Source organism: Camelus ferus, chromosome 4, assembly GCF_009834535.1.
Source record: "Camelus ferus isolate YT-003-E chromosome 4, BCGSAC_Cfer_1.0, whole genome shotgun sequence".
In the NCBI taxonomy this organism is placed as follows: Eukaryota; Metazoa; Chordata; class Mammalia; order Artiodactyla; family Camelidae; genus Camelus; species Camelus ferus.
Window position 1 is genome coordinate 30464249 of NC_045699.1, and position 18113 is coordinate 30482361.

At 37.6% G+C, this 18113-nt stretch overlaps 1 protein-coding gene across 7 annotated transcripts in view; it reads left to right on the forward strand.

The window, feature by feature from the left end:
• The window catches only part of GLIS3 (GLIS family zinc finger 3), a 499691-nt gene that overhangs the window by 379038 nt on the left and 102540 nt on the right, over positions 1-18113 (forward strand). For all 7 annotated transcript variants that reach the window (XM_032477747.1, XM_032477748.1, XM_032477749.1 and 4 more), the window contains one exon: positions 15965-16126. In XM_032477747.1, the coding sequence (XP_032333638.1) occupies positions 15965-16126 (162 nt within the window). The remainder of the gene's footprint in view (positions 1-15964; positions 16127-18113) is intronic.

Genomic DNA, 18113 nt, shown 5'->3' on the forward strand with positions numbered 1-18113 from the left:
AGCAAATCTAATTACCATTGGCAATACTCCTTCAGGAGAGCCACATCAAGTACTAGAGAAAGAATTGTTATCTAAAAGGTATTTAAAACTCTTTACCTTTAATCTATAGAAAAATCATTAAACATGGATCAGCTCTTTGTATTGTGGCTGAGGCCAGACCATGTGAACAAAGAGATGCTCAGACACTGCCTGCAGAAAACATCTACATTATTGTGTCATTGTTTGAGGAAACAACCCAAACTCTGTCACTTTACAAAAGAATCATTGACTATTAATAGATGTGGAAGTTGGTGTAAAATAGAACAAAATATCAGTATCCATCAGCCTGTTCCAGGCTTTCACAATGGCTTGGAAACTGCTGGAAAGAAAGATTTGTGCAACATCGATCACAGAAATGGAAAGAAATCCTAGTAGATAAGCAGGACCCTCTGTGTTTAAAAACAACAAAGTGCTGCATGTGCACTAATTTGTTCAAAAAAAAAAAAAAAACCTAAAAAAAGGCAAATATTTATGAAAGATTTTATCATAAAAGTAGATAGTATAGAAAATCCAAGTTCACTTTTTTCCTGGCCAGATTCTTTTGACACAAGTAAACCTTTCACTGGGGTAATGAAGACATGACTAAACTTTCTGAAGAGACAGAGTTCACCAAAGAATATATGTAGTACAGACCCCAAGTCCCAGAGAAAACCAAGAAATGGTGATCCTTCCTCCTTCCAAGCAGACATCTGTATGAATATCTAAACCAGGAACCGCCTAGGTAATAATCACAATGTGATTTTTTAAGATTCATCTGGGAAAAAGCTGTGTTTGGGTTGTCAGTTTGACCCCTGGGAACTTTCTATACAAAGTGCGGCCTCAGTACCATTAGCATCTCTTGGGAGTATTTTTAGAAATGTAGACTCTCAGGCCCCACTCCAGACCTGCTGGATCAGAGTCAGCCTCATAATGAATTCCTCTGGAGATCTGTGTATACATTTAAGTCCAGGAAGCACTATCCTAGGATTCCACTTGTTATGTGATTGTTTCAGGTCTCATGTATTACCTCCACACAATAATGGATAAACTTTTGGTGATTGATTTTTGATCATTAAATAACTGATGATTGAGAGTAGCTTTGACATTTGGATGATCTGACTTAACATTACCCATCAATCCCAGATTTTTCCGCTCTCATTCATTGGGCCCCAGCAAGTTCCATGCACCGGGCTAGGCTCTGAAAACAGAAAGATGGACAGGATTGATGCCAAGCTCAGGAGATAACTGTTATGCAGATGATTATTTAAATTGTTACTTAATGGCAGATGAGTAAAGAATTATGAAGGAGAAATAAAGTGTGTAAAGAAGATGCCAAGTGGGTGAGCCCGGTGGCGTCCAGAAGATCAGACAGTGCCATGGGATCCCCTTAGGCGGTCCTACCCTTTGGAAGCTTCTGGTTCAAGGGGACCTCTTGAGTAAGTGGACCCCAGGTATGCAGAAGAGCAGCAAGGTGGATTTCCATTTCCCAATAGTAAGGTGGCTAAGAAAGAAGGAAGCTGCTGCCTTTGAGCTAACTTTTTTCCCCTTGAATAAACATTTTTATTGGCCATATGATTTTATTTTTTGAGGTGCCAAAAGCTTACATCGTTTGCTCAAATTAGAAAAATAACAAACACCGCAAGTCCAGAGAGCATGCAAAAAAGAGCTCTAAATGGGGCAGTAGTTCCAGCTCTGCTTTATTGATTGTCGTTCTCCAGATTCTCTTGGCCTGGGTGAACCTGTGGCTAGGCAGCTTCCTCTTTTCCTTCTCGCCCTCAGCAGGGTTGTCTTAAAGTGATCAGCAGTATCCCCATCTATCTTTACCATGGCTTCAGCTGACCTCAAATCAGCCAGAGGGCCAATGTTGTTTTTTCCTGCTTCTCTCTCTCCTCACATTCCTTCTGTTTTTCTTGTTGAGGTTGCTTTTCCATCTCAGTCATTTCAAGTTTGAATTTGATTTGCATATCTAAACTGCTAATTATACCAATTACTTGCAGTGCTTCTGCATTCCAAAAAAGAAGTCTGAAACTGACCCCTTTCATTAAAGTCAGTGTCAGTTTGCCCTGAAATTTGGAGCTATGGCGACAAGTCTTTTTTTTTTTTTTTTTCCTTAAAAATGTATTTTTAAAAGGCCAGCTGCCAACGACTGTATTTTTCAGGTCCCAAATGCTCATGTTTCTGGTTGTGTTTTTCTGTAGTCCAGCATACATTCTTTAACTAAATACTACTCTTGAAAGATCAAAAGGAATACTCCCTGCTTTCATTTTGTTCTTGGCTGTAGCTCATGGATGTCTTCTTTTTTTTTTTTTTTCTTAATTTACAAAAAGCTTTCTTTTCTTCAGAAGAAAAAGATGTGGCTCTGTGGATCATAAAGAGATCATTAGTGTTTACTAATACAGTCTGTTCTTAAGTTGCTTTACTACCATGTCTTTTCAGTGTTATTTACTGAGCAGCTGAAATAATTGGGCTTTGAATTTTTTGGATTACTATAAAGCAAGACCTATTGTCACTTATTGCTGGGTATAATTGCACCATATGTATTTAGTGCAGCTATTTATTCATCTCCCTGGTGGATAACTTTGTCAAAGTGAATTGAGATATTTCTGTGTGTGCAGTTGGAATCTAGAAAACATTTGCATTTCATGTAGCACTTAAAAATATTAGAGGGCTTCACAAATATTTTTTTTCTTCAGACCTGAGGGTCTGTTCTTTAAATTCTACTTATGTTTTATTAGTCTTCACTGTTAGAACAAGTACTGTTCATGTGAGTATATAGTTATCTTGAGTGGATTTTAAGCCCTAGCAACATAGTTTTAAAAAGAGGAAGGAAGGGAGGGAGGAAAAGAAAGCGTTTTAATATAAATAGCTTGTATATTAATATATAATAACTAATTTGTGCATTATTGAACAAACCTGCATTGGGAGTTTTCTGTGCACATTAGTGCATCATGAAAAGGACCAGCCCGGTCCCTGTCCTAAAGGAGCTCAACCGCCGTGAGGATGTTGTAAGGCATATGTGTGGGAGCCTAAACCTAAGCTTGGGGATGGAGGCTGCTTTCCTGAAAAAGGGATATTTAAGCTCACTTTGAAAAAACAAGTAATATTTAACTAGGAAAATAGGAGGAAAATGTTTTCCCAGGCTAAGGAAATACAAGTGCAAATGCCCTGAGGTAAGAAAGGACACAGCATCTCCAGGGAACTGAAAGACCAGTCTGGCTGCAGCCAAGGGAGCAAGAGGGAAGAAAGAGGAGGTGAGGAGGAGGGGGGAGAGTAGGCAGGAGCCAAACCAAGCAGGACCTTGTAAGCCATGGTTAGGCTTCGGTCTTCATCCAAAACCAGTGGGAAATCTTTGAAGAGTTTACCACAGGGAGTAACATGATCAGATTTCTAGTTTTCATCAGATTACTCCTGCAGCCATTTTGGGCAAAAGTAGGTGGAGGAGAGTCTTTAGGAGATTACTGAAGTAGACCAAGTGGAAGAGGATGGTGGCTTAGACTAGGGGAGGTCAAATGTTGATGGAGAGAAGTAGAGATGTTTGAGAGATACCTAGATACTAGAGATGGGTGTGTAGGAGAGAGAGATGTCAAGGATTATTTCCGGGTGCTGGGCTGCACCGTTGAATAAATAGAGAGCAGGGAGTGAAGCGCTGTATGAGGAGAAAAGTCATTGTTAAGTGTTGGAATATTTACTTTGAGGTACCTGTGAACCATCAGTATGGAAACATTGAATAGGAAGTAGGGTCTGGAGCTCAGAGGAGAGGTCCAGGCCAAGTGTAACAGTTGATAACCCTGTGCCTTCTGATATGATACAGGTTGGATTTTTATATCCAACAAAGGAAAATAGTAAAATGAACTATTTTTCTCTTTCTTGAGGAATTTTACTTCAAATGGAGTTAAAAATGCTATAACAAATATTTAGGCAAATATTGAATCATTAACCATTTTTCAAAAAACATTTACTGAGCATCTAATACATATTAGGCACTTGTTATATTATGGGAACTTCTAAAATATCATTCTTTTCTCCATAAGTAAGGTTACTTTGAGGAAAGGCTTAGCCAAGTGGGCAACTAAGAAGGATTAAGTTTTGTCACCACTGGTACTAAGTTGGTAGTAAATTCAGGAGCTTCTTCATTTGATGAAATGAATGAGGGTTCATTCTGTAAAGTATTTCACTGTTTGGCTGAATGTGCAACCTTGAAGTCCTTCCAGAATGCTCAGGTTGACTATTTCATGACAGGTCTGACTTTGCATTCGTTTCTCAGCAGCCTAAGCGTCTGAGTGGTTTACAGATGCATACCACTTTTATTTTTTAATTTGAGAATCACAGTTATTAAAAACAAAAGAGTATGCCAAGAACGTAAGACTCATAATGCTTTATAGTCATTATTAATGACTTCCCTCTATGCTCAGACTTTGGTGAGAATGATTGGTATAATTTAGGATTTTGACACTATTCACTATAGCAAATTTAAGCTACTAATATTTTTCACTTTGTAAGAAAACAAAAGAAAAAGCATGTTTGGATTCCTTCCAAAACACATTTTTTTCTTTATCTCTTTAACCTCTTGAGAAGTAACATTACCTTGGAGTTGCACAGAGGAAATCTTTGTTAAATGACTGAGTCCTTTTGATCATGATTCTAGTTGTCGACCTGCCACTTACTGTGTCTTTGGCAAGTCACTTGACCTCTCTAGGCCTCAATTCTCTTCACTTGTAAAATCAGGGTAATAGTATTCGATAATTTGAATACATGTTAAGATAATGATAATGATGGCTAACTTTCATTGGGAATTTACTGTGTGCTAAATAGTTTCATGTCAGGATTGTTGGCTCTGTAAGATGACTAAGGAGATAAAATAAACATCTTAGAAATAATATGTTTTACTCATTTTAAAATTTCTTTGGAGAATAAGAAACAATAGTAGTTTAAATTCAGTGAAAAGATCAACTACTCTAAATAATATGCCAGTATTCTCATCAGAACAAAATATCCATGATCCACTTCAAATGTGACAATTTAGGTGAAATTTTACCATTCTTCTGGTACATGGAGTCAGGTTCCAGAAAGAGGAGGAAGTTATGTTAAGTAGAAGAGTCAAGGGAATTGAGATTACAATTCTTAGCCAAAGATTTACTTAAGAGTTACAGGGATCAAACTCAGCACATGCATACAGTGATTGAATACCCCATGGGTCTCAATATGTAAAAGGTCATACATGGAAAGGGTTAATGGATTTGATGATAGTTTCTTGCCCATGCTTAAACCATAGGGATATATATAGGAAGAAGGGGCAAGATGTAAGAGTGATTCCGTCAAAAAACAAGAAGGAAAAGGGCTCAAAGAGGAGTTAGATAGTTTAAAATCAGAACAAGGAAGAAGAGCAAGGAGAAGGAATGGGAGGTTTTCTGAGCACCTGCTATATGCCAGTGAGGCACGTGATGGGAGAGACATGTGGAAGAGATCAGTTGTGAAAGCAAGAATGTTGGAGGTGAGGCCTTTTGGAAGCAAGCGAGTGAGTAGTCTTGATGAATCTTGCGGGTTGTCAAAAAAATTGTCAGTCCCGGGACTGTGGAGCTGCCCTGGAGCATCACTCCGCACTCGCACCTCTGTAGTGGCTGCCAGGGCTAACGCATGGTTTGAGTTCCATTATTTTCATATCTGCTTCTTTTTTTAAGCAGCCAGATGCTGATGACTTTTAGCAAGTACCAGAATTTATATTTAAGCCATGCATAATGAAAATTGACGGCTTTTTGTTGAGAACAGCACGGTGTCGGGAAAATATCCCTGCCACTCTCTTTCTCCCTGTCACAGTGGTGGAAATTTTACATTTGAAAGTGAAAAGGCTTAAGATATAATTTTTTAATCCCATCTTTCCTGCCCACTTGCATCTTTTCCAGAGCTTGTCAGGGCCAGATCTGGAATAGTAAGAGCCATTAAAAATTTGGCATCCTGTGCTCTGCTTTTTGGAATAAACTCAGTGTGGGCCAATTTATGGTAAATTATTCTCTTCATGTGTGAATTTCCTTTTCTCTTTTGGCAAATTCATGCTTGCCTCTACACCCCTGCACACAGATCTTAAATACACACAGTTATTACAAGAATCTGTGTGGGATATGTGTGCAAGTGTTAGTGTGTGCCCGTGGCTGTACCCACAAGTGCATATGCACATATTTGCACCTATGTGCCTATATGATAGCAAATTGACTTAAACAGTTTGTCTTGGAAGTTTGTGTTGCTGTATGTATGTTAGCATACATTCTGTTGCAACCCGCAAACAGTTTCTCAGTCAAGAGATGACAGGATTCAGCAATCATTTTGGGAAACACCATAGTAAATAAATATATTGCTTAGCTCCTTTAAGCTAGGCACGCCAATTCTTAATAAAACTGAAGACAAGCAGTGGCATTTCTTCTCTTTGTAGTTGAAGACAACTACAGGGCAGTCTGTCCACTGCCGACAGAAAAGGCAGAGCCAAGGCCTTGCTGCAGTTCCTGTGCTCTGACTACAGAAATATCTGGAGCTAGGAGTAGTTACAGTCTTGGGTTGTATCAGATTGTAGTTTCTTCCTCCTATTCAGAGAGGTTGGCTATAGGATGGTGGGCAGAGGCATTGCGTGGGAAATTGCTTGACCAGCTTTTTGGGGATATTTGACTCAGGGCAGTTCAGGGCAGGGTCCCAAAGATCTTTTTTCCTTGCATGAGAAGCTCTGATGAGAGGCTGTTTCCTGGCTTATTTGAGGGCATATTAGCTCAGTTTAGGGCAATTTAAAACAGTTTCTTTTCCTTTGTGTATGAAGAAGGCACACATTTATGTGCCTTGAATTATTATTGCTAATAACATGTTCCCAATGGGTCTGTGTATATTTAGCTAAGATTTGGAAAAGGGTGTGGTAGGAAAACAGCTCACTCCCTTCACCAGTATTGCTACAAATTTCTCAGAACATCAATAAAGAAGTTAATGCATCACATCCACAAAAAAAATACAGCCATATGTTGTTGTTAGTATTGTTTCCCCTAACATGATTAGATATTAAAATAATTATATATTTTACAGTAATTCTGTAGAACATTAAATCCAGCAAAACCCATAAATGCATTTTATAGCTTTTGCGATGTTGACTATTTGATGTCATCATGAATGGTGACTGGCCCTACCTAATTAAAAGGCCTTAATGAGCTTATTACACAAGGAAGTCTAGGACATCAATATGCTTTTTTTACAAAGCGTTCATTTTCTCCATTTTGTTTAGCATTTATTTAGCAAGTAATCTGCGGTCACTTGAGTATATGCCAAGCACTGTACCCAGTGCTGGCAATAAAAAGATTAATAAGACTCAGTCCTTTATCCTCATAAAGCTCTGACAGCCTAGTGGGGGAGACAAACAGTCTAATTAGTGTACCTCTGTGCATTAGCAAGGCAGTGGGCAAGGCATGGTGGTGTGGGGGGAGTGATCCATTGTACCCTGGTGAAAGCATAAAGGAGGGCCTCACAGAGGAGGTGACGCCAAACTAAAGGGTCAGTAGGATGTCACCAGGCACAAAGAATAGCAGGGGCAGAGGCAAAATAGAGTTAGGGAACTGCAGCTGGCCTGGCCTGGAGCCCGATGGGAAAGGTGGGAGGACAGAGAGGAGGGGACAGACCTGGCCACATACATCCTCAGCCCTTCTGTCACAGGTGGTCTCTCTCCTCCTCTGTTTCTGTTTCTCCATTTCTCTTTTCCTTTTGCTTACTTAGTTCTCTTTTACTTCATTCATCCCTATCTGTCTTAAACTTGAGAGACCTTTGAGAGGAACTAGGGCTTTAGAGAATGTTTCTGACATTTTTAAAATGAAAAAAAAAAAAAAAGTGCCTAAAATCCAAAGGCTGATTCCTCCAACTTCCCTTCATCCTCACTCCTAGTATATAGAAAATAATTTGAGGGTGTCTTGGAGCAGACTGGGTCAGATTCCAAATTTGTTCTGAGTGTGTGTCTGCCTCCTGGCATGTGCTACGAATGCAGGAAAAGTAGGATGGAACCTGACAGTTATTGTGGACCATCCACACAGCCTCTAGAGGGCTGAATGTGCAAGAAACTCTGTATTCCCTGGCCCGCTGGTGTACAGATTGGTACTTACAGAATTTGAAAAATTGTTTTCCTAAATATAGAGGAGCAAAATATCTAAAAGTTGCTTTTATAAATATACTTTATATATACTTCATGAAATATTGTGCTTATGAAGATCCATGTATATGGGATTACATCTAACTCTGTGGTGGTCAGAAACACAGATACACAGAAAATTAAATAATTTAAGTTCTTTTAGGTATATTTATGCAGGACCAATTACGTAGCCATAAATATATTTACTCTACTGGCATGCAAGCAAAGTGCATTTACTGAGGTCTGACTGTGAACCTCTGAAGGATACATGCTCTGGTAGATATGTATTTGCAGACCGCATGGAATCAGTGCTAGCAAACAACAACAACAAAATCCAGGCAACTTACTTCTTGTTATGTTTAAACAACCCCACACAACCAGTTTTCATTATTTACCCACTCACAAAATAATTATTTGCTTGAAATTGTAGTTTTCTGGCATTGTATTGACATGACATGAATAATATATGATCCTTTATATTTGTTGAATAACTGGAGATAGCCATATGATCTGTTTTAAATTTCAGTGTTGCGCTGTGGAATATTCTTTTCCCAGAATATAATGCCCATGATGAGGTTCCATTTGTCCCCAGCTCCTTTCAATTTTTATAAACCAGACATTTGATAATTTCCATAAAAATTTAGTACGGTTCAAATGTTGGCACAGAAATGACATATTTCTCTCTACAATGGCATGTGGCTTCTAGAAACATTTTTTTCCTCTTTTCATTTTTTATGTTGCCCCCTCATTTATTTTGCCACCTCGTTTAAAGTGCCCTTTTAAAGATCAGCTGCTGCCCATGACCCAGAATGTTAAAAAAACAACAAATTGCCTTAAACCAATAGGAAACACATACATACTGCCCATTTAGGTAACCTTTGTTTAATACAGATTTCTTAATCAAAAACAAGAAACACAACAAGCCAGGAAGTTGTATTTATGAGCTAGTTAGTAGGTTCATTTTGTACACTAGAATAACAAGGAAAAACATAGTAACTGGAATCTCTTTATTACTATGGTTTAGGAAAAACATTACAGAAAGGGTTTTATATTAATTCTACTAAATGTTAATGGTTCCAGAAAATCTGGATGAATGAGTACTGTAGACCACTTCAGAATGCCAGATGAGTGGCATGCACTGAAGGAGTTGACTCACTGAGGCCAAAGTGTCAGTCTCCTCCCCACTCTGGCTGCCCCAGCCAAGCCAAGGAGACCAGGAAACTTTGAAGGCTGTCCTCGGAAATGCAAGTGCAAATCTATTCAGATACTTGGAAACTTTGGAAAATCAGTTTAGGGTGCACTGATTTCCTTGAAGTTAAGAGAACTCTCAGGATTATCCAGAGGTAATCCTACCACAGTGTTAAATAAATTTCCGATGAGGCCACTATTTCTCTGCCTAGAACCTTTGAAATATTATAAAACCGGTATTACAATTTAACAACCAAATGGAAACAGAAACTCCCTTTCTGTGGGTACATTGTTCCCTTATGGACAAGAAGGTGATTAGACTGAAAATATGAGTAAAATCACAAAGTGAGAACAGAGACATCTTCTCTGTCCTCATTACAGAATTAGTAGTCTGAATGAAGCATGGAGAGGAAGGAACTCCGTATTACTCAGTGTAACAAATTCATGAACTAGACACTTTTTAAAAGCCTCAAAACATTTGGATTATTTTCTTTTTCTCCCTTTATGTAACACTTTCTACAAACTGAGGTGGTAAATACTAAGATTTGCTGGAGCATCCAGTCCTAAGGAGAATGCACTGGGAACAGAAACCACAGCGTGGCACGAGGCGAGCCAGATGTCCAAATGCGAATGAGACTGAAGGAGAAACGAAGTCAGATGGTCCCCGTGTGCTTCTGCAGTCTTTCCGTTTTGTTCCTTGTCTTTTTTTTCCCTGACTTTTCTTTCTTTCTTTCTTTCTTCTTTTTTTTTTAAGTTTTTTTCCAGACAACACTTTCTGGAAACCTAAATTTAAAAATTAGATTTTAGTCTTCCACACTTCTTAAAACATTTGCATTCTTTTTTATTGAAGTATAATCAGTTTACAATGTTATGTCGATTTCTGGTATACAGCATAATGTTTCACACTTTTAAGGATGAAGCTGCCGTAATCTGGTTCATCAAAAGCAAGCACTTTCTTTATTCCTTCATTTTTGCTCTAATTCTTTTGTTTATTTTATCTCTTTTTTGTGCTTTAAATCCCATCCCATTACACTTTCAACCTGAGGGAAGTTTAATGATTCCAAGAACCTTACTTCTCAAAGTGGAATGTTTGAATATTCAACATTTAGAAGTATGAGCTTGGAGACAGTTACAGATGCAGAATCTTGGGCCCTAATCTGCATCTACTGAATTAGAATCTATATTTTAACAAGATGCCCAAGTGATTTATGAGCACGTAAAGGTGGAAACACTGTCTTGGAAGGAAGCTTCTAAATCTCACATGAATACGTGAGTCAGATTTCTCACCTCTTCTCAGGTGTGTGAAGTGGCTTGGGCCCTCAGCTGTGCTTTGGCTCCCTCTTTCTGATCACAGGAGAAGCCATCTTTCATTTACACCTATTGCAGGTATGTCCATGATTCAAGTGAACTTGAACTCTTGGGCTTATTGTGGAAGTCACCTTGAATATATCCACAGCATTATAAATATTTGCTGACCTTTCCACCAACGCCTTTCATCTCTGTTGTCTTTGCGCTTACGTGGAAAATGCAAACTAGCGTATAATTCATCAGTCAGTCCAGGCGCTGCACAACATACCTTAGCTTCAGCCGTTACTAATGGGATTAATTGGTCTTGACTATGAAGTTATAAAAGCTTATACCTCCAAGGGTCATAAACACTGAGCCTTAATTGAAATCAAATGTATATTTTTAAAAAGCATGTCCAGCATCATAGACTCCTTTCTGTTTTGGCTTTGTTGACACTAGTCATGGTATAAAAATCTGATCAGGAAAGGTTTGTTGTTTTTACTGCTTTGAATATGAATTTGTGCTGCTCAGCACTCTAAGTAGCTGATTAGGGGAGGGCATAATATTCTACTTGATTATTGGTTACACATATGGAATAAATCCTATTTTAATGGTGTCTAATGAGTCTTTCATTTTCAAAACCTTACATAAAAGCTTCTAATAGAAAGGGAAAGTAATATTTCAAAGGTCATCTTAATGCCACTTAATGTCAACAATCTGTAATCAAGCCAATATATAGAGATGGTGATTACAGTCCAGTTGTGATCCTTTAAATATGAAATAATCTCCTAAATTAACAAAGTGATGCAAGCTAAGGGGTTCTCTGGGTTTGAGGCAACTTACACTTTTTTATTACGGTTTGTTACTTGGAAACAGCGTTGGAGTTAGAGTTTTGTTGTTTTTTTTTTTCTCAGAATGAGGCTTTATGCAGTGCAGTATTTTCAAAACCCACGAGATTTAAAGTTCTGTCACTTACAGTTTCATGCATTGTTCTTCTGTGTGTCTGTAAAGCCACTGAAATGTATGATTGGAAAATGATGGCTCCCCTTCAGTGCTTCTTCTCAACAGCCGAATGTAATGAGCATTAGAAACGTGGGGTGTTTTGTTGGTCAGGAGGCCACCAAGGGAACTTGTAGGCATACCTATTTCAGAACTAGACATATGCTTGGCAACAGATTAAATAATCAGGCGTTTAAAGAATCTCTAGTGTGAGATCAGTGTTCTGGAATTTTGTCTCATTTGAGGTGCAAATGGAGATAACCCTGCTTTATCCTGGGATGGAGATGTTCCTTTTCAGTCCAGGGCTGTTGCTAGTCTATATGACTGTTGTCCCAATTAGAAATGGATGAATTCTGCAAGATGCTTTATTATTGCCAGGAGACTTTCTTAAGAAAATCAACAGTGATTACGATATGAATGGTATTCTGAACTCACAGGCACCTGTAGTAGCATCAGAATCTCCTGGAAGGCTTGTTAACACTCAGATGTCTGGGCCTCCACCCCTAAGGTTCTGTTCTGTGAGTCTGTGGTGGGGCCAGAGAATTTATATTTCTGACAAGTTCCCAGGATATGCTGATGCTGCTGGTCCAGGCACCACGTTTTTGAGAATCACTGCTCAAGGTTCAGCAGTATATCTGCCCAAGGTCCTGCCCAAGCACGGACCTTGCTTCTATCGTCCCATGAGTAAAGTTTGAGTTTTATTCATCTTGTTCCTCCCAATGCCAATGCATAGTGCCATGCTCATAGGGCTTACTCAGTATTTGTTAGAGAAAAAAAGAATGCTATTAAGATAAAATGACTAATGTGTATCAGACCCCTTTCCCACCACCATTCCCTCCCACATTACCATTCTGCATTTTTCTTTCTTTTTGTTCTACTTCTCCTCCTTCTACTACCCCTCTTCGATTCTGAGAATTTGTTGTTTTTCTCTCACTTCTTGTATATGGCCTGGGTTTGAGCCATAGGCAGCCTCAGGCCCGATGATCCAGAATTGTGTGTGTCACTGGAACCAGGGTTCCTAACTCCACAGTCACTCCAGGAAGGACATAACCAGAGACTAAGATATTTGTCAATTTTTGTGTAGAGATTGGTATGTGGCAGTGACCCAAGCAGTCAGGTGACAATTTGGACCTTAGATCTCAGGATATACTTTGCACTTTAGGAGTCTTGGTGAGAAAGCATTTGGCCAAACTGAAGGAAACTCTTCCGCCATGGTCCCTGCTTTCCTACTTTAAATGTTCATTTACTCACTCATTAAAGATTTGGAAAACATGAAAAGAAAAGAAAAAAGGAAGAAGAAGAAAACAAGGCATCCATTTACTCAAACACCCAAAGCATCCAGTTTGGCTGTATTTTGTAACAATCTTTTGTAGTTCTACATAAACGTTAAATTTTAATGCATTTGCATTTAATTGAATTTATAAATCTGGGGGTAAAATTGCCTGTAGGAGAGGAAATTCTTTTGTTGAATTACAGGGCTATTCCCACAATGAATGATAATGATTCATTACAAAATTGTTTGCTTTCAAGTTTCATCCAGAGACCATTAGAGAAATGAACAGCACCTAATTTCTCTTCTAGCAGAATTGTTAGTGTGACAAGTTCAGTTAAGTGTGGTTCTCTGCATACTCCTTCGGTGGGTTGGGTGTTAGGAGCCATTTGTCAATTCTTCAGTGATTTTATTGGTTTGAGGTTCATGGTTTCTTCCCAGTGAATTTCTTCAACATGAGTGAGTGGTGATGTATAAGCTCCAAAGTACATGAGGTTTCCTTTCTCTTGCCTTTATTAACTCAGTGCTGTCAAACCTCTTCACTCTTAGTCTTTTCACCTGAAAATACTAAAATTTTAGTACAAGTGCTACAAATACTTTTGTCTCCTGGCCTTTCTTGTTACAGAGGAAACATTTGAGATCAGCTGGATTTTCATGATTTTTAAAAAATAATCTTTTTGTTGTCATTTTCAGTCTGGGTGCCCATAATTTCGTCCATCTTTGCTATTTTTAAAAAATAGTCAAGAAGTTCTCAGATGCTCACTTTTCACTGATTTGCGTGGAATGCAGCAAGCTCTTTGGTCTTTGATTATTGCTTCTCTTAACAATAATAACTAGCAATTTAACTGGACACTTTAGTGGACATTTACATGGGCATTTAACTGGAGAAAGTTTAGAACACTAGTCTACAGTTAGTTTATATCTGATGAAGTGACAGTGGAGTTAGGTCTAGGACGTGTCTGGGATCCCTCTCATCACTCTGTGGTAGATCTGGGGGTCTTCTTCACAGAAACCTTGTTACGCTAATATGGTTCTCCAGGCGAGTGTTGGTGCTGAGACAATACAGTCTTCTTTCTGACCAAGATCTGGGGTGACTAGAGAAGGGAGTGGATGCTGAAGCCTACTCGGGTCTTGGTATGCACTCCTGGAGTTGGCCCCACGATGATGCCCCCCCCCCAAAGAGCGTTGGTAGGAACGAGGCTGCAGGCTTGATGGGTAGAATACCACAAGCTCATTTTAGACCTAAATGTGGTCTACCAGGTGATTCCAAGACAAATAAACTGAGCTCCAGAAGCTTGCAGAGTTATCATTCAGAATGAACCTTAAAAACAGAGGTTTGAGTGGCAGAGGCCTCTGAGCCATGAATTGGGATTTCTTTGAACCTCTGTATTCTCAAACTTGATACCCATTTGAAAACCTGAAGAAATAAACCACTTAAATCCCCTCTCCCTCTAGCGATAAAACAGTGTATGTCTTTTACTCTGTTGAAAAATAGTTGGCTTCGTCAGCAATCATCTTCTGTTCGGGCTAAATTTATTTTTATGTGAAATAGAAATCAGGAAAACACCAAAATTATTTTAAGCAAAATATCAAAATTGAAATAAACCAACATATGTCTGTGAAACATGTATAACTCTCAATCAAAAATAAGTGCAACTTTCACAAATTTCTTAAAATATTCCAGCATGCAAAATCTGGACAACTTAAATAGAGGGAGTTGTGACATGTTTGATTATTCTTTCTCCTTAGTTCATTCTTTACTTAAAGGTAAAAATTCAAATACCCCAAACCTGGCCAGCTCTGTAATCCCTTCATGAACAATATACTCCCTCATCTATTGTAATAAGAGAACCAAGTAATTTTATAACATTTCTTGTAGTAAGTTTAAGTTATATTTGCTAATTTTTAATGAAAACCACCCTAAATTTACCCTCTTTACTTCTGTCCTCATCATCAACCCCTATATTCCTAAGAAGTGAGGTTTCTTAATTGCTTTAAGCATATTATGCTGTATTCTGATAGTTTTTCCATGTTTCTAAGTTTTCCTTGCAATGGGAACTCAAATGGCATTAAATTTGTCAAAGTGAACATAAATATTCTGGGGCTTAGCACCAAAGAGAGAGTTAAAGGATAAATGCTCATCTCACATTTATGCTTCATTTATAGGCTTTCTCTAACACATTTCCTATTAGATTGGCACTTCAAGAATTGAAATTACTTTGACCCTCTAATAGTAGCTAATATTTTGCCCACAGAAGACTTTAAGTAAATATTACCATCAATAAATATTATTGACAAACCAATGAAGCATTTCTTGAAATCTTTAGCTTTTCATTTTTAATTCTTCTCTTCAAGAACTAGGTAACAAATTTCTTAAAGTAATAAGAATAAAACTATTACTTTATTTGGAAAATGGTTTAACACTAAATAGAATGTCTTCACGTTCTAAAGCATGTTAAAAACTTTATCTCGTTAGGCTTGGCATCACCCTGTATGTTAACAAGGTGACTCTTGGGAGTTGAAAACCACTTAAGACAGAGTTAAGAAAGTTTATGATCATAATGATTCAGCAGACACATATCCTTTTCATCTCAGACTCTTGGATCTTCAGGTTACTTTTTTTTTCTTGTACATCACTCTGAATTATTTTTGTTAGTTTATTAGTTGTAAAAAGTTTCTTCCTTCCTGGTTCCTTCAATTTAGACCAATTTGGAAATGGAAAAGTGTGTTAATTTTTTAACAAATCTTTAAGACATGCATTACTGTATTTTTATTAACTGAGCCAGATGGCTCACAGCAAATTTTCTCTGACATAAGTAATCACAGAAATCAGTTTGGGACCCAAATCTGGTATGGAAAGTGGCATGTATATTCAGTGGAAAAATGCAGTTCACATAAACATATGGATATTTTTAGAAGTAATATTTGTTACTGTTTGGATTTCATTTTATTTTTTTGCGTTAAGCTAAGTACAAACTAAGGACATTTATTTTTCCTGTCCCCCAACCCTGGACATTCAAGGTCCTTCTCAACAACCAAAAATTGTTTTCTTTTTGCAGTTTGAAGGTTGCAAGAAGGCCTTTTCCAGGCTCGAAAATCTCAAGATTCATTTGCGGAGCCACACAGGCGAGAAGCCGTATTTGTGCCAGCATCCGGGCTGTCAGAAGGCGTTCAGTAACTCCAGTGACCGCGCCAAGCACCAGAGGACACATCTGGACACTGTAAGAGTGGCAGGAGCTTTCCAACTTCCAGCCCCAAGTCCCGGTGTGAGGAAGTGCCCATTTGATAGTGGGATGGTGAAGGTGTTTGCTTTATGGTCTGCAGGTTATAGGGACAATGCCAAGGGCAGCAGTGAGCCCTGGTAAAGAGCCAGAAAGGGCCCTGTTTGGCTCTTTCCTCTTTTTTCTGTAGTCACAAGTTATCCTAAATATTACAGCTGCCTGGGACGAAGGGAGGCTTCTTGATTACCTGTGTACAAAGCAGAAGCAGTTTAGGGGCTCTCATATAGTAGATTTTAGTAAAGAGAATGACCACTAGAGATTGAACATTAAAATAAGTCTTCAAATATCAAGATACACTAAGATAGATAAGATATGCTATTGCTTAAACTAGGAAGCATTTTTTTTTTCCTTACCCTGATTCTTTTCCTTTTGACCTAAGAACTTTGAGGCTGCCATGATTTTTTTAAAGTGAATCTGGCCTTTTGCTTTAGAAGCTACCTGGTGTTTTCACCTTCAAGTGATCTAAAAAGAATTGGCAAATCTTTCCCAAAGGTTCAGTTTCATCACACTTGCTATGTGTTAACAGCCACGTATCTACTGACATAAACCCTATGAGAACAATTGATTTTCATTACTACACCTTAACTCTCTTATTGCTGAAACATTCTGTTCATTTGCTAATGCCCTTTCCATGATGCTTGTCTTTCATTTTCTCCATTATGTTGATCGTCGTTCTATCCATTTCTCAGGTTTTCGTCCCATTTTCTTTACATGAGGCCAGGTAGGCTATATGTAATTTTTGGTCACTTAACAAAGCCACCAGGATAAATGAATTATACACATCGCAGATCTTTTATCCTACATTCTTATAAATAATGTATTCATGACAGTAGTTTTTCAGTGTTAACATTCTGATGTCTATTATTAAACTACACCAGAATTTGAATTTTGAAAAGATACTGTTATTTTTACGCACCTTCTCATACATATTTAAGATTCTTCTGATGTTATAGTTGACATATTTATTAAATTTTATATTAGTCTCTATTAGTCATATCGATAGAAGTCATTTTAGCTATGTGTCACATAACCTTTCTAAACAGAATTATCTCCTAATATACATAAATGTGATAGTTTGCCTAGTAAATATCTGAAATATAATTAGAGTAATATGGGTGTAAGTTGGACCCTTTCTGCTCTAGCTGAATTGAATTGACAGTGATTTTAGGAATAACAGAATGAAATATTAAATGAATAACTGTGGTGAATAGCAGTATTTCTTAAAGGTAGAAATATGAAAAAAGAATAAATTATGTTAAAATGCCCTACTTTGTATGTCTAAAGTGGTCTTGGTAGAATCTAATAAATTTTCCAATTTGTCATTAAACTTTATCATGGAAGAATGAACATTCATGAGACAAGATTGTCTTGAGAAATTGCTTCTACTCTAGCTAGTTATCTGTAGTTTGAAAGAACTATTGTGAGGCTAAGTGTTATGGTTCTACAATACCTTTCTTTGCTTGGAGCTAATTTTAGCTAATCAAACTAAGAGCATTTTCTAAAATCATTTTGGAATTTTAAAAATACATCCTTTTTTAAAACTTTTGAGGAAAGCTACCTACGATAATAATTTCATGATTCAGTTCAATGCAGTAGCCTTTAAAACTTAGCTATTTTTGTTTTTAAAAAGTATTTCTCTGTTAAATCTGTTAAACCCATCATTTTAACCCAAACTACCTTCTGTTTAAATTTTTATTACATTTAACAAATTGGTAAGCTCTTTTAAAATCTTTTAAGATATTAAGATATTAAACATTTATTTTAAAAAGCAAACTGGAATTGCTTGAAGAATTTGTTATTTAAATTTAGGTCCCCATTCTCTTTCATTAAGCACTCCTTATGCTAATGCTGTCAGAACTTTGGATAAAGTATCTTTTTCAACTAAATGGATTCTTTATTTATAGGAAAATGATTTCCCCGTAAAGAT